At 39.3% G+C, this 16800-nt stretch overlaps 1 protein-coding gene across 2 annotated transcripts in view; it reads left to right on the top strand.

The window, feature by feature from the left end:
- The window catches only part of LOC106665815, a 115272-nt gene that overhangs the window by 50121 nt on the left and 48351 nt on the right, over positions 1 to 16800 (top strand). For both annotated transcript variants that reach the window (XM_024229909.1, XM_014392557.2), the window contains exon 4: positions 14611 to 14766. In XM_024229909.1, coding sequence (XP_024085677.1) covers positions 14611 to 14766 — 156 coding nt within the window. The remainder of the gene's footprint in view (positions 1 to 14610; positions 14767 to 16800) is intronic.

The raw sequence follows: 16800 nt of genomic DNA, 5'->3' as shown, positions 1-16800 counted from the left end.
AAACGCCACGGCGCGGCTCCTTGAATTCTAAACAGTGCGAGGCAAGCAGGTGTTGCAGGTTTAGAATACACAAGACGCCGTCCTTTGTTTAATAACCACCCCCTTTCTTTCCGGATTGTTATTGAATAGATTTAGGTACAGAAAGAGAAATGAAGTAATAGAAGAAATAATTTGCAAAGGAATCCTTCAATTTAACCCAATCCTTCCACAGTGTGCAATTTCACCTTTTCTTCCTCATTAAATATCACGGATTTATTTTAACAAACGTACATTGATATTCCTTATCTCTCTTACTCGGAATCAATATTAAAAATTAAAGTGTAACGGAATATCATCGGTTAATGAAAGAAATAATTGCAATTGAAAATAATAAAAAAACAGGCCTGCATTTCAAGAGGATTACATTACCAATTTTGTAAATCAAGATATTGGGCTGGTTAAAAAATTACGCAGGTTTTGAAAAGGCAGTAAAAACTATTTTTAATTCCTTAGATTTCTTGGTCCGATTGACCAAATGGCATTTTTCAATTAATTAATCTTTATGTAAGCTATTGGTTGACATGAAAAAGTCAGCGTCATGAGCGGGATTCGAACCCACGACCTTCGGCTAAATACGCCGCTGCACTACCACTTCAGCTATCATAACGGAGCCAAAGGAGAGAACAACGAAGCTTTTTTGGTCCAAATAAAAAACGAAAAATATTTCTCGAATATTGCTGGTTTACCCTCAACCCTATACTAACCGACCTGATTTAATCCGAACGTTGAATTTTTTTGAATGAGATTTTACGACGAACCACTGGGTAATGTCCAGAAAATTGCGGTATCCGAATCGCAAAATTGATAATTTTTAGGTTTCAGCAGTGATTATTGGTTTTGATGAATTTTGAACCTTCAAAATATTAAATCGATTAGGTTTCGTGGTCCGATTGACCAAATAAATTCTTTTCAATTAATTAATTTTTAAGTAAGGTATTGGTTGAGATAAAAAAAGTCAGTGTAACGAGCGGGTTTCGAACGTACAACCTTCGGGTCAATACGCCACTGCTCTAACCACTTGAGCTTCTATAGGGTTTTTCAACCTATTTCAAGCCATTTATCTCAACCAATACCTTACTTAAAAATTAATTAATTGAAAACAATTTATTTGGTCAATCGGACCATGAAACTTAATCGATTTGAAGCAAAATAAAATATACTTCACCAAAGTTCTCCGTGGCCATTTCAATTATCGCCGAGAATCAAATAGATTACTCGACTCTTGAAAAATGACAAAAAGGAAGGAAAATTCAAAAAGGTGGGGTTGAGATGGAAAGTGGGGTCCTAAATGGATCGAAGTTACGATAGCTGAAGTGGTAGAGCTGCGGCGTATTTAGCCGAAGGTCGTGGGTTCGAATCCAGCTCGAGACACAATTAATACCTTACATAAAGATTAATTAACTTAAAAACATTATTACATCGTTATTCTCTGGAATAAATCCTTTAAAAAAAGTGAATTGGATTATCAAAATTTCATTTTTTGGGAAATCGTTTTTTTGCCGCCTTTGTCCCACTATGCGACGCTGTGTCTGTCGCGTAGCTCGTTAAAAGGGGCAACAAAACAAAAGCGCATAATAAATAGGGTCGTGTGCTTGCCAGCATTTCCTTCTAGCTCTTGTTAGGTAAATTCTAATAATATTTGTAATCCACCAGATTCTGCGTGTACTTTTTTTCTTACCATCCCAACCATTAACACCCGTCAAAAATTTAGTTGTAATTGTTACAGAACTCAAAAATCAAACATCTTTTTGGAATATAGTTTTTTTTTAATTTTTAGGGTTGGTTTTTCAATAATGAGTGTGATTCTTTTAATTTAAATCTTTAAATTTTTCTCTGTTTTGCAGTAGTGTCAACGTTTCGAGCAGATTGTTAATTTTCTGGTCAACATAACGACATGGACGTCAAAAATTTATGCGGTAAATAGCACTTAACAAAAGTTCCAGAAGATGACCGAATTGCAAGGAACGCGTTATTATAAAAAAAGAGAAATATAAAGTTTTAAATAAAAAGAAACAAATGATCATTTTTGAAAAACTAAACCTACAAAATAAAATTGCTAAAATTTCATGTGGAAAAAAGAATAAATCACTATGAACTATGAACAACATTTTTTTTCTGAAGCCTTACTTAAAAATTAATTAATTAAAAACAATTTATTTGGTCAATCGGACCATGGAACTTAATCGATTTGATAAGCAAAATAAAATGTACTTCACCAAAGCTCTCCGTGGCCATTCCATTTGTCGCCGAGAATCCAATCCGATTACCTGACATTTGAAAACTGGCAAAAAGGAGGGAAAATTCAAAATGTGAGGTTTAGATGGTAAGTTAGTGTCCGAGTGGAGCGAGGTCACGATAGCTCAAGTGGTAGCCGAAGGTTGTGGGTTCGAATCCCGCTTGTGAAACTGACTTTTTTATCTCAACCAATACCAAAGATTAATTATTTGAAAAACTATTTTTAATTTTTATAAAATAAAGACAATTTATTCGAAATATATTTCATCACAGCCTTTACATCTTTCGTAAATGGTCAGTTTGTTTTTAAGGTTAGATAAGGTTAGGTTAGATCGTTGGTCGAGTAGTCTCAGTAAGATTTTATAACGGCAGTTTATGTCTTGTCGTTTCAGGCGAGTGTGTGGATTCCACAGATTCCATGTATCGTACTATGTCAGAAGTCGTATCGGTATCATTCAGTTACGACTTAGGATGTACGACATTACGATGTAGGACAGAGTAATTTTATTAGTGCGAAATTGACTTAAACAAGTTTGCTTTCGTTCTCTTTGGTTCTCAATTTGCGGTATTAATGTTCTAATATGGTGAGGTGACTTTGCAGGCAGGAGCTTACAACATAGTTATAAGATCTATGCATGGTGTCCTTTTTAGATGGCCCGGCTGAATTTCTATTGAAAAAATAAAAAAACAAAAAATACGAGTTTAATATTTTTTAGTCTAGTTTCAAATTTTTAATTTTTTGTGTTATTTGTTGCAAAAATTGTATTTATTAGCGAAAATGGAATATCAGACAACTCGATCTCCGAGGAATACCGAGTACTCGAATAAGTGAGTTCTCTGTTGCATGTCTGTATTTGTTGGCTTCAATGAAATTGGTGAAAGAGAAATAGTTTTTATTTGTATCAATTTAGTGAGTAAATATAATTTATTAGCTTGCAAGCATGGACCCCGATGAATATTGACTGGGACATTATCAGTGTGGTCTGGTGTGAGTTGATGTAATTTATTAGCGTAAAAGTGAGTGGGTTCCCCAAATAACCCGCGATACGCCTAATACTTTAAGACAATATGAATGCAAACAAGACTTTTTTTAAATTTTATTGACTATTACAACTGCAAACATGGGTAACACGCAAATTAGAATGGATATTTTAATTTATTTACTTCCAAGAATTAAGATTTACTCTCATAATGCGAGTTTGACAAACAATGACAGAATGTTTACATGTTTACATTAGTGAAGAAGCAAATTATTGGATTTAACAACGAAACATGCGAAATGTGATTTTTCGACTTTTTACCATAACTTTGTCATTTTTTGACCAATATAAAACCAAATTCCACCATTGTTTTCAGGGTAAAAATTCCTTTAAAACGATTTGTCGTTTTTGAAATTTTGAAATTGAACTGGGAGTAATTTTTCTCCAAAAAAGTAAAAATTTGAAACTAGACTAAAATATATTAGAAACGTATTTTTTGCCTTTTGACTCATTGGTTCAAGAGATTTTTAAGCCAGACCATCTAAAAAAATGACACCATCTTTATTTTACATTTAAAAAAAAGAAGCATTTCTGTCGAGGAATACATGATGGACAAAATTCTAATTATTTTACCTCCTCCTCCCAGTCAATAAAAGTATATATTATTTTGAATATGTAATAGAATTTGTTTAATAATTTGTTCATTTATCAATAAAATTAAAATATTGTTTAATCATCATCAGGAAAACTCACAAGTTGTCTAAATGTAATCCGCCATTTCCCACTAACGACAATGCAAGTGAAATCCTTGTTCGAAGCAAACGGACACGCTCAAATTTCAACCCCCGTGCTGGAAACCCTTCCCGGAAACTGACGTTTCCGCTTCGGCGAGCGAATCAAAACTTGCGAGTTTCTCTTCCCCTCTATAAGAATTAATAACTGAAGCGTTAAAGACGACTTTGTGTCCGGAAGGATCCCCTATCCCCCAGACACCCAAACACCCACTTGAATCCAGCCCGCAACTTCCCTTTTTCCCACGCCCATTCCATTTCGGAGGGTTACGAAGTAGCAACCGTTTCTACAAACTTTCTTTAAACGGGGTTTTTATTTTAAAATTTACTGTATTTCGCCTACGGATACTCGACTTTTAATATTGTAACCCGGTCCCCGTCATAGTGATAAGTTTAAATTGATAAAATAAGAACAAAATAGGGTAAACGATGAAAAGGGACAAAGGTTGACCCAGACGGGAACGACGTGACAAATCTGGCAAATGTAGCTTGGAAATGGTTACCCAGGTAGATAGGTAAGAACGGTCAGAAATCCGTAGCCACGGGGGGACATCGTAAATTGGGGATGCGTCGACCCTGTGCTAGACCACCGTCTTTGCCGGCCCACCCGCGGCGTGAGAATTCCCCAGACTTTTGAGTTTCCTTTCCACCCCTACTCCGAGAGAGACCCGGTATAAAAGGGATGACTGGAAAATCAAAAGGCAGTCAAGATACAAGACTCATCCCAGGCAGTCAAGACCAGGGACTCTCTCTCAGGAGTCACCTCGGAAGACTTGCCTGAGTCAAAATTCGAGACTCACCCCAGTCAGTCAAAATCCGAGACTCACCCCAGGCAGTCAAGACCAGGGACTCTCTCTCAGGAGTCACCTCGGAAGACTTGCCTGAGTCAAAATTCGAGACTCACCCCAGTCAGTCAAAATCCGAGACTCACCCCAGGCAGTCAAGACCAGGGACTCTCTCTCAGGAGTCACCTCGGAAGACTTGCCTGAGTCAAAATCCGAGACTCACCCCAGTCAGTCAAAATCTGAGACTCACCCCAGGCAGTCAAGACCAGGGACTCTCTCTCAGGAGTCACCTCGGAAGACTTGCCTGTGTCAAAATCCGAGACTCACACCAGGTAGTCAAGACCAAGGACCGGGAGAGAAGCAGCCACACTCCGTCTGGGATTCAACAAGAGGACTCAGCTAGGCAGAGCCAGCGAGAATCAGCCGTTGCGACCAATCGAGCCAAGTCAGAGGTCGAGAGAAGAGATGCTGTGGACACTGATCGTGGCGAGCTCGTTTCGGGTAAGTCCCTTTGTTGATAGACTCATCCCAGATTTAGAGTTGTGGCTGACTTGTAGATTAATTAGATCCTGTGGTTTAGGTACCGTTAAGAGAAGGAATTGTATACAATAAATGTTACTGAATATGCTCTCTGGTTTATTGAATTCTGGAACCTTACCTTCCTCTACACAAGACGTCGTCCGCTTACAATATTTTTTTTTAATTTATTTGTTACCTATACATGATCGTATACTATACAAGTAAGTACACATGATTCCCACAACACAGTACTGCAGGTAGAACACCTTCTTTGAGGAGCCAGCCAATGCTGACACTCTGTGTGTATGAAGGTGTCAAGGAAGTCCACCGTCGGTTGAGGCGACGTGGCGGGTTTTCTGGATGGGAGTGGAGAGGGCTAGAGTATGGCTAGGAAGATTGGAAAGGTTGTTGTGGAAGGTTTGGAATCTGAACCGGATTAGTTCGTTGAGGTCTTTGTAGATAGGGAACATAGTAACATAATAAGCTTTGACTAAGTTTAAGTATTTTCGATTGGAAGGACTGCATGCGCTGGATATTGGAAGGTTTAGCAGTACCCCACAGTTCTACTCCGTGGGTCCATATTAGTCCTAGTAAAGTCTTGTGCAGTGTTAGCTTTGTCTTGTTGTTGTTGGTGCTTCCCCAATTTTGATGATGTGCGTTGGCATCACATCCCACCAGCAAGGGGAGATTCTTCTTGCTGCAGTAGCTGGCTAGCATTCGTGGCTCATCAGGGGGAAGGTGTTCCTCTTCTCCTGGGAAGTATGCCGATGCTACTACTGCTTCTTGTTTCTTCCCATCGATTGGTATTTCTACCTTGATGGGAACTAAATCTCCAGTCATAAATTCTGAGAGACAGAGATAATTAGTGTTTTTCCTAATCAGTATACATGCACGGGGATTTTCCTGTCTGGAATCCCATACAGTCTTACGTCTTTACAGGACAAACCTATAATTTGTCCTTTCCACTGCCAGGGTTCCTGGATGAAAACTTCCCATAGATGTTGCGCAGTGAACATCCTAGCTATTACTGCCGAGGCAGGTTTAGCGTGGTGGATGTTCACCTGGGCCATTCTCATTTCCTTCATGTATGGTTATTCTTTTGGGGGAGGAGGAGGTGCCTCCTCTCCCAATAGCTCCTCCTCAGTGAGCACTCTTGGCTCCGTCTGTAGAGCAGGAGGGGTCCGGGTCTCCAGGATGACCTGGTCAACCTCCATCTCAGCAGTATTTTCGGAGGTAATCTAATCTACTAACTAATCTCACTACATCACATGGTAGAAAGGACAGCACAGAAAACCATAATCAACTTTATCAGAGAGAAACCTCCAACAGGAATAAAACTGAATTGGAGAGACAGAAACAAACTGTGGAAGAACCATCCATCACTCATGGCTCCAAGAGATGACATGAACAGGATGTTTGAATTTAACCAAAAATTCCAAATACATCTGGGTCAAAAAGGAATGGGAAGGAAAGGGAAATAACTCCTTTAAAAATGGCACCATCCTTTGGTACACAGATGGATCTAGAACACAAGAAGGTACGGGGGCAGAAGTATTCGGACCCGGAACCAAATACTCAGAACCCATGCTGAGATTCACGCAATTGAAAGATGTATCTAATTCAACCTATGTAAAGGATACAAAAACAAGAATATAGCTATCATATCAGATAGTCAAGCAGCCATCAAAGCACTAAGCTCAAGCATCATTAGTTCAAGGATGGTGCTGAACTGCAAAAACAAATTAAACACACTAGGTATGCAGAATAAAGTCAGCCTTTACTGGATCCCAGGACACATGGGAGTAGAAGGCAATGAGAAAGCGGACACCCTTGCAAGGAAAGGGGCTGCCACACCGCTGATAGGACCCGAAGCCTTCTGTGGAATTGGAATCCACACTATTAACGAACATTTCAGACAGAAGGACAAAAAGAAAATGAAGGAACAATGGAATTCACTCATTGGACATAGGCAATCCAAGAATTTTGTAACCAATTTTGGCAAGAAAGAAATCACAAAATGTGTCAAAGGAAGCAGGAACAGACTGCGAATCCTAACAGGATTCCTAACAGGACACTGTAGATTAAATGGACACCTAAAGAAAATTGGAACAATCCAAGATGGCACATGTAGATTCTGCAAGGAAGCAGAAGAGACACCAACACACTTACAAACAAACTGCGGAGCTACATTAGCCCGCCGGAGGAAGTATTTTGGGATGTACAATGTAACCATAGAAGAGCTTCAACCACTAAAACCGGGCCTATTAATCAAGTTTCTCTCTTAATCAAGAAGATGTGCTTTAGGCAGAGAACGGGGATACAATAGCTCTCAAAGGGCGCAGTATACCATACCCTGAAATATTACATCTACATCTACATCTAGCTTTGTCTTGTCAAAGTCGATTTCGGTCTTAGAAGTCTTCGTTGTAGTCCAAGTCATTGGTTGTTTTTGTTGTGGGGATTTTACGTCAGTCTGCTGTCTAGATATAGTCCCAAGTATTTGACTTGAGAGGAAACTGGTATCTCTTTGTAGTTGATGTACAATGGAAGGCAAGAATGCTTTTTCAGCGTAACAGTACACCGAGTGCATTTTTCTTGTTTCAGTCTTGTTCTCCATTTTTTACACCAGTCTTCGATAAGCTCAACGTGTTCCTGGACAATTAATTAAGGTTTTTTGTTGAGACGAAAAAAAGTTAATGGCACGAGAGGGATTCGAACCCACGACCTTCGGCTAGATACGCCGCTGCTCAACCAACTTAGCTATCGTGACCTCGATCCACAATGGCATTCAAAAAATGGCAAAAGGAGGGAAAACTCATAAGGTGGGGTTGAGATGGGGAGTTGATGTCCGAGTGGATCGAGGTCACGATAGCACAGGTGGTAGATCAGCGGCGTATCTAGCCGAAGGTCGTGGGTTCGAATCCCTCTCGTGCCATTAACTTTTTTTCGTCTCAACTGAATACCTTAATTAATTGTCATGTATTAATTGGTCAAGCGGACCACGAAAGTAGTGAATTAGTGTTCCTGGACGTTGGAGGTAGCTTGGACAGGATTCGAGTTAGAGGATAGGATTGCGGTGTCGTCAGCGTAGGTGATGATAATAGTGTCAGGATGTATTGGTAGGCCAGCAGTATAAATGATATAAAGAGTAGGAACAAGGATACTCCCTTGCGGTACATCGGCCTGTATCTGCTTGACTTCCGACAATTCATTACCGCACCTCACTCTCAAACAGCGATCAGTTAGGTAGGATTTCAATAAAATTTAATAATGAGAGAGTATGGAGCTCTTAAATGTAAAAAGTATGCCTGGATACATTAGGTTATAATATTAACAGGTTAGAAAACGATGAGAAAAATCAGAAAACGAAATCGAAAAGTAGTTCTTTAAAAATATATTTTTTATTCCTTAAAATAAATTGAAGCGAGTGTAATTTTTTTTGTTTATTCAAGCGGTATAGGGTGCGTCAGCCGATGTTTCCAGAGCCGTAGAAAATTGTATTTGCCCAACATGTGGCACATAATGGGTTCGAGGAAGGCTTTTAGAGCCTAAGTACCCCAAACTCACCTCTCCTGGGTTTTTCGTCCCGCCCTCACGGTGGAGGTGGGCGACTTTTTTTTTATCCCTCTTATGTATATTAATGGAATCCCTCTGCGACACGTACTTTGACTTCCAGCCTCAGGAGAGATGCGGCGCAGAGCAAACCTCATGGCGAATTCATAATTGGCCCTTACGCTTTTATGAAAGTCGAGAAGAGCTGGGAAACGTCTCCGTATTACATTTTGCATCCTTTGACCGTATGAACGAGAAAATCAATTTAGCAGGAAGTGATTTCTATTACAGCCCGTGAAAATAATAATAACCTTATTATTTAGTCAAAATTTAACCGAAAAATTTGATCATCGAAATCCATTGATGTTTCTGCGTTATTTTTCTTGTAAATCAGTCCAGCATGAATAAAAATACTTTTGACTCATCTCAATCAAAAATATTTAATATTGTAGTGAAGGAAACTTATTAAATACCTGAGGTCCTAGTGTGTTTTCCTAAATTTTTTTATATATTTTTTTTTTTTTTTGGGGTCTTTCATAATAATTTTACAGCCTGCAGCCATTTGACCCTCTTGATTTGTTACTGACTCTCTCTGTTTTTATATGAAAAGTAAGTCAATTTTTTAAAATCCCAGCCTCTCCTTTCTACCCAAGGTATTCAACTGCAGAATAAAACTTACTATACATATACAGGGTGGTACAGGGTTAAATGTCAATACTGCCAAGGTGGTTACATTAAATTTGATACATTCTTCCTGAAGCATGGCCAGCCAGGAGCCATGATTCGACTCCACTTGATTTTTGCATATGAAGAACTTTGAAAAGTGTACAACACACTCATCAAAAGAAGGGCTCATAGATAAAATTACTTGCATTAAAATGATGAAAAGAAGGGGAAAAGTCCTCGAAGCAGTCAACTTCCTTGTGTATTCAATAAGAAAAAAAGCATTTCCAACAATCACAACAGTTAATTTGCAAAAATGCATAATTTCATGAAGTTTCATTTTCATTGAAATTTTTCTTTAATTATGTACACTTTATCAAGAAGAATAGAAGAATGTATCTGATTTTTGTTACAAACTAATAAATGTTTTTATTAAAAAATATTTTTATGCTCTTGGGTTGCTGTTTTCCTTGGGTTCGAAATCATATTTTTCAACCTTGCAAAGCAGTTAAATTCACTAATTTTGTGGTCCGCTTGACCAATTAATATATTACAATTAATTAAGGTTTTTAGTTAAGATAAAGAAAGTCAATGGGACGAGCGGGATTCGAACCCACGATCTTCGGCTTGATACGCCGCTGCTTTACCACTTGAGCTATCGTGACGTCGATCCACTCCAAAAGTGGCAAAAAGGAGGGAAAACTCATAAGGTGGGGTTGAGATGGGAAGTTGGTGTCCGAGTGGATCGAGATCACGATAGCTCAATTGGTAGAGCAGCGGCGTATCAAGCCGAAGATCGTGGGTTCGAATCCCGCTCGTGCCATTGACTTTCTTATCTCAACTAAAAACCTTTTCTACTCGCAAAGGAGATTTCACTAAGAAAAGTTTTAAAAAATATAAAAGTTCCAAGTTGTCCTTGATTACTTATAAGATAAGATAACTTTGACGAAAACCCCGAAAATTTTGATTGAAAAGTCATTGCACGAAGCACAATTGGTTATTTAAAGAAGACAACATGGGTTTTGCCGATTGTTATTTTTTTCAGCGGCCACTGTCTATTCGGAAGCGCGAATTTTTCAACGAAAATATCATCATGCGGAAAATTCAATTAAGTTTGCGAAATAAAGTGTAGATTTGTATTTGGAATTGATAAATTACGATTTTCTGCAAAAAAATCAGATTTTAGATTAAAACCACAAAAATGTTAATATCTCAGGAAAATGGCAAAATAAAAACATCGTTCTGGTGGGCCTGAACTCAGTTTTATTTAACGAATCCAGGAAGGCAGTATTAACTTTCAACCCTGTACCACCCTGTACATACATCACCACAAACATAGAAGTCTGGTTACATTCGCTCTCCCAGAGTACTCGAAATTCCTCGGCCCGGGGTTATAAGCAACCCCTTCCTTTCACGCTAATAAATTACATTCATTACAATAAATTAACATAAATACAACCCCGATACAAACATAGAAATCTGGTCACATTCACTCTCCTAGAGTACTCGATATTCCTCGGGGCGGTTCCAACTCCATTCTCGCTAATAAATAACTTTTACTCTCCTTAAGTCACACACTACCCAGAGTAGTCGACATTCCCCCGGCGGGGATAAACTACCCCTTTCTTCCATACAAATAAATTACGCTCATTCTAATAAATAAACATACAATCACTAGTTTCGTGGTCCGCTTGACCAATTATTATCTTTCAATTAATTAAGGTTTTTAGTTGAGATAAAAAAGTCAGTGTCTCGAGCGGGATTCGAACCCACGATCTTCAGCTTGATACGCCGCTGCTTGAACAACATTGCAAAAAAGTAGGGAAAATTCAAAGGGAGGTGTTGAGATGGGAAGTTACTGTCCGAGTGGATCGAGGTCACGATATCTCAAGTGGTAGAATAGTGGCGTATTTAGCCGAAGGTCGTGGGTTCGAATCCCGCTCGTGACACTGACTTTTTTACCTCAACTAAAAACCTCAATTAAATGAAAGATATTAATTGGTCAAGCGGACCACGAAAACTAGTGAATATTATTTATATTTAAAAATCCGTAATAGCCCTAAGGTACAGGAACAGCGATCTGGGTTCACTGCCGTGCCCAAGTCTACGCACAGGTCTATGAAAAATTTTCCAACGTTACGATATATGTAATAAAATCAATTAATTACTCCGGCGGTAATAAACATTTTTAAACATTTTCATTTGGTTTTTATTAGCTGTCGTGGTCCGCTTGACCAAATAAATTCTTGTCAATTAAATAAGGTTTCGGTTGAGGTAAATAAGTCAATGTCACAAGCGGGATTCGAACCCACGACCTTCTGCGAAATACGCGGCAGCTCTACCGCCTGAGCTATCGTTACTTCGATCGACTCGGGCACTAACTTCCCATCTCAACTCCACGTTTTGAATTTTACCTCCTTTTGCCATTTTTCAAATGTCATTTTATTAGGTGAAAAAGGATGGAAAATTCAAAAGCTGGGGTTGAGATGGGAAATTGGTGTTCGATTGGATCGAAATCACGATAGCTCAAATTGTAGAGTAGCGGCGTATTTAGACGAAGGTCGTTGGTTCGAATCCCGCTTGTAACACGGACTTTTTTATCTCAACCAAAACCTTATTTAATTGAAAAGAAGTTTCATTTAGTGTTGTGTTGTTAAAATTGATAACTTGAAATTGGGTATTTTTTTTTAGGACTCAAGGTAAGCAAAACATACTTAAAGATGGATCAAAGATGGAATAAAAGATAAGGTGTAGAGGTAACAGGGCCTAATACCTTGGCTAAGCACTTTGGGCTAACTAATAAAGAAAAAATATGAAAGAGCATTTACATACTCTGAGACAGCCAGGGAGCCATATAGGCACTAAATGAGTATGCTTTCAATTTCAAACTTATCTGGGAGTGTCTAAATTCTCTAATAACTATGTGACAACTAGAAGTTCAACTGAAAATTGGTACCCGGACATGAAATATAAAAGGAAATGAACAAATTAACCAACTTGTCAAAGAAATAGGCAACCCTTTCATCCATGTGGCCAAAACCAATACTTGGCGCACCGGAAGTAACCAGAGACATCAGCACATATCTGCATCAATACATCCTTCGTGAATGTGAAGAATCAGCCGGGTTACAGCCACATGGTGAAGGCAATGCCCACTGGTGCGCTGAGAGACACCAAGGAAAGTCTTATAGTAAAAAGTACAATTTGCAAGGTATGGCTGTAATTTATGTGGGTTCCACAATAGATGTATTTAGGTCGCGGTGGAGGAAAGGATTTTTATAATTCTTAATCGATCCCCCCCTCTAAAGAAAATAAATTGTTTCGAAGCCTACCCGAGTCGACATAACACATAAATATTTAGAAATCGTGAGATGCGGTCTGGTGTGATGTAGGTTTCAGAAAAACATTTTCTGTATCGTGCCAACGTTTCGATCTTTATTGAGATCATCTTCAGGGCCTGGGATTTACAAACATTGTTTACATATAACAATTACATTTTGGATGTGGAAAAGTGAATTTATACAATGCTAAATATATTTTATATATTCAATCAAAGTATTTCGAATATATTTCAATAAAGATCGAAACGTTGGCACGATAAAGAAAATATTTTTCTGAAACCTACATCACACCAGACCGCATCTCACGATTTCTAAATAAATAGCGATTAACGGTCACTAATCACCACTCATTATAACATAAACTAAAACTTTTGCAATATTATTTATCTCTATACATTTTGAAGTCTATACATTTGAAATATTCTAATGGTTTTGAGTCACGTTGCTTCAACGACAAATTGGCCTAACCGAATAATTTAAAGGCTGTCGTACCCCAGGGAAAACGTCAGGGGAGAATTGCAGAAGAATGATGACGGACCTGGATAAAAAGTATGTTTAACTTCATACGGAAAAAATATCACTCTATGTTAGCGAGGCCATTCTTTCCCCGTTGAGTGTTATACAGCTCGAAGGCAGCAGCAATACTTTCAGTCTTATAAGAACTGTCTCGTGGGATATTTCAAACCGCGGTATGTTTTTATAAAACCTTTCGATTTTTCCCTCTACGGCAAGGCAGAAGGTAACTTTTTACTAACATATTAGACATCAAATTAGACGTGTAAGAAGAACACGCATACAACTGGCAATATGAAATGTATAATTCGAACAACGTTACTTACCTTACGAACCGATTACCAGATTGTTGTAAATCAATGAGTAAAATATAACGTACGTTGTACTTTAAAATTAAGCATTATAAATCGCTGTAGGCCACTAACGCAATCGGAAAACTACAAAGCCAAAACATTGACGAAAATACCAGACAAAAAGATCATATACTCCATAATGTATGAATGCGGAGACAGACCGGGCAGACGGGTCAAAAACTTGGAAATGTACTAATATAAACCATTTAATATAAAATCTTTAGTTAAGACGTCAGACTGTCGGCTAGTTGTAGTAGTAGTAGTAGTAGTAGTAGTATCCCGGTCTTGGGTTCGGTTCCCACCATCACCTCTGGATTGTCTAATCTTAACTTCCAGAAATACCAGACTGCAGAAATAATAAACTTTCTAACAGAACGAACACCAAATGCACTAAAAATATAAACGAATTTAAAAACATTTCAGCTATTTTAGCGGACTGAGAATGCGATAAAATGACTGCCAATTTCTTGTACAATGCCATGGGCTGCAATAAAATATATTCCGAGATTTTTTCTGGGGCATTGATCACACATGGCGTCCAAGAAACAATATTTCCAAACAACGGGGCAACTTTGTGCTATTTTTCTTTTTAAGTTTGATACGAAAAATGAAAATGGCCGCGACGGTTAGAATGTTGACACGGTGATTTAAGCATTCAGGGTTTGAATCTGATCGACCTTGAATTAACAGGAACCAAGAGTACTTCCAAATGGGCACGGGCTCCCAGGTATTAGTATGACTCTGCTGTTGCCAACTCCAGTTTTTTTGTTTGTTTTGTTTTTTTAATAAAAAAGATACTGCGCTCAATCATTGTACTAATTGTTGTATTTTGTTATCAGGAGCCGAACACTGCCCGTACGACTACATCAAGATTTACGACGGTAAAGACGCCTCGTACCCCGTCATAGGAACGTTCTGCGGAATGGGGAAATTTCCCTACTCCATCATCGGGACCAGCGAAGACTTGTTTGTGGAATTCGTCAGCTCTCCCGCCGGTAAGTTTCTTATAAAATTAAGTTGTATTCAAATAACATAACATTTATAATAACCAAAAACTACGACGCCGACGACGGGTGGTACAATGTGGTTAAGGTTCGGGGCCCAAGAAAGGTGTACCTGGTGTCCTCATCCACTTCCCTCTCTCACTTCAAGTTTCTTCATTGTTCCCTGTGACCCCTCCCAACTCTTGTCTACAAGGGGGGTGTCAGAGCGCAAAATAATGGTGTAGCCCAGAGGGCGTGGCAACCTCTCTAAGCTGTTCTCGTGTCGGCCTCGAGTCGGCATGGGCGGCGGGTGTCTTATCAGAGGCACATGAGGGTTAGGGTACCAGATTCTGTCTGCATAGACGGGGGAGGGTGCATAACCATCTTTACTAGGGGGGTAACAGAAATGTTCCAAGGTTCAGCCCCTGTTACACTGGGAATGGACTCGTAGTGGTTCGTGGTGACGTCCCTGGCGGGAACTTAGAGAAGAGGCTGTCTTTTATCTGCGACCTTCGCACGAAACTTGCGTATGACCATCGTTATAAACCCGGCCTCACGGAATACGGCGGATCGGACGGCAGGGTATAAGCGTTTAAGACGCTACGATTACGCTGAAAAGTTCCTAGAATGCATGAGCAGTAGCGGATGGGAACGGGTAGTGAATCGGTTACTGGCTGAGTTCGATAGAAGACTTTTACCGTAGGCGGTCTCCTCTGGAGGGTGGTTAGCAATTCCACTTTAAACAAAACCTCGGCCGGAGCGGATCCGGTAGTTTCTACGCTGGAGAAGCCCCAATACTCTGGGAGATAGAGGCAACTCTATAAAAGAAAAACCTCTTCATAAATATCAACTGCCTATCAGAAAGGAAAATCTACACCAATTAAGCTACAAATAGAGGATTCACTGAACAAACAAAAAATAATATTAGGAACCTTCTTGAACACTGAAGGAGCATTAGACAATACTCCTTTTGAACCAATTGTTACATCATTCAAACACCGAGGAACTGGCAAAAACTGCTTCAGAAGGACAGAATCAATGACAAAAGTGCAGGCCTCCATGTTCGGCGAAAAATTAGAAGCAGCGGTGGGGAGAGGGTGTCCGCAAGGAGCCATTGTTGTGGAATGTGGTAGTGGATGACCTCGTAAGCAAAATAAATGAAAGCGGAATCTACACCCAAGGCTATGCAGATGATATTGTCACGGTATAAACGAGAAAACAGACATCCTGGCCAGAGGAGGGTCTGTAAGACCACCACTTGGGATAACAAAAACAAATATAGAATCCTTCATCGTTGCATGAATCCAAACAATACAAAAGAGTGGATAAACTCTAGCGGCGCTAGACACCGTAAACTTATAATGAAACACCCTCACCTAAACTGGCAAACTTACTGCTGCAAATGGAGAGGGCTTGACCCAGAGGAGTAATAAGAATACTAACAGGTCAGTGGCATCTGAAGAAACATCTTCAAAGCATGGGCATATACAACGATGATCCCATCTTCAGATTATGCAATGAGGAGGAGGAAACAGCCACCCATATCATTTTCGAATGCGAAGCAACAGCTCATCGGAGATTTAACCTAGCATACGAAAAAAATCTAATGAAATTGTGGCAGCCAATGACCTGATACTTCTAGAAGTATGATTGAGTCTATTGCACTGAACTAGGGAACGAGGAAGGTACAATAAGCCAGGCAATGCCTGCTGAGCACAAACTCCGTTTCCTTGTATCCTTATTTCCGTACCATACCATACTTGTTTTCACACGGTCACAATACTAAACTAATGCCAGCGCTGCACTCAGACACATACCAATACGGATACTCATTGTAAGAAATTGAAAAGCAAGGAGGTCTCGAAACCATCGTTTATTAAGGCGACACAGCGGGTTCTCGGGATGAAAATCTTTAGAGATGGCCCTCCAGCAGTAGGGTTAGGATGGATCAAGAGTTGGTGTAAAACTTTTGAAATGTTGAGGTCGTTATAGAAGTGAATAATGTTGTAAGGATCTTTAACGATTTGTCTAAGGTGTTTTGATTGG

This window comes from Cimex lectularius, unplaced genomic scaffold (genome assembly GCF_000648675.2).
Source record: "Cimex lectularius strain Harlan isolate CLEC.00 unplaced genomic scaffold, Clec_2.1 scaffold250, whole genome shotgun sequence".
NCBI classification, from domain to species: domain Eukaryota; kingdom Metazoa; phylum Arthropoda; class Insecta; order Hemiptera; family Cimicidae; genus Cimex; species Cimex lectularius.
Note: the sequence above shows the minus strand (reverse complement) of the source record. Positions and strands in the feature narration are given on the sequence as shown.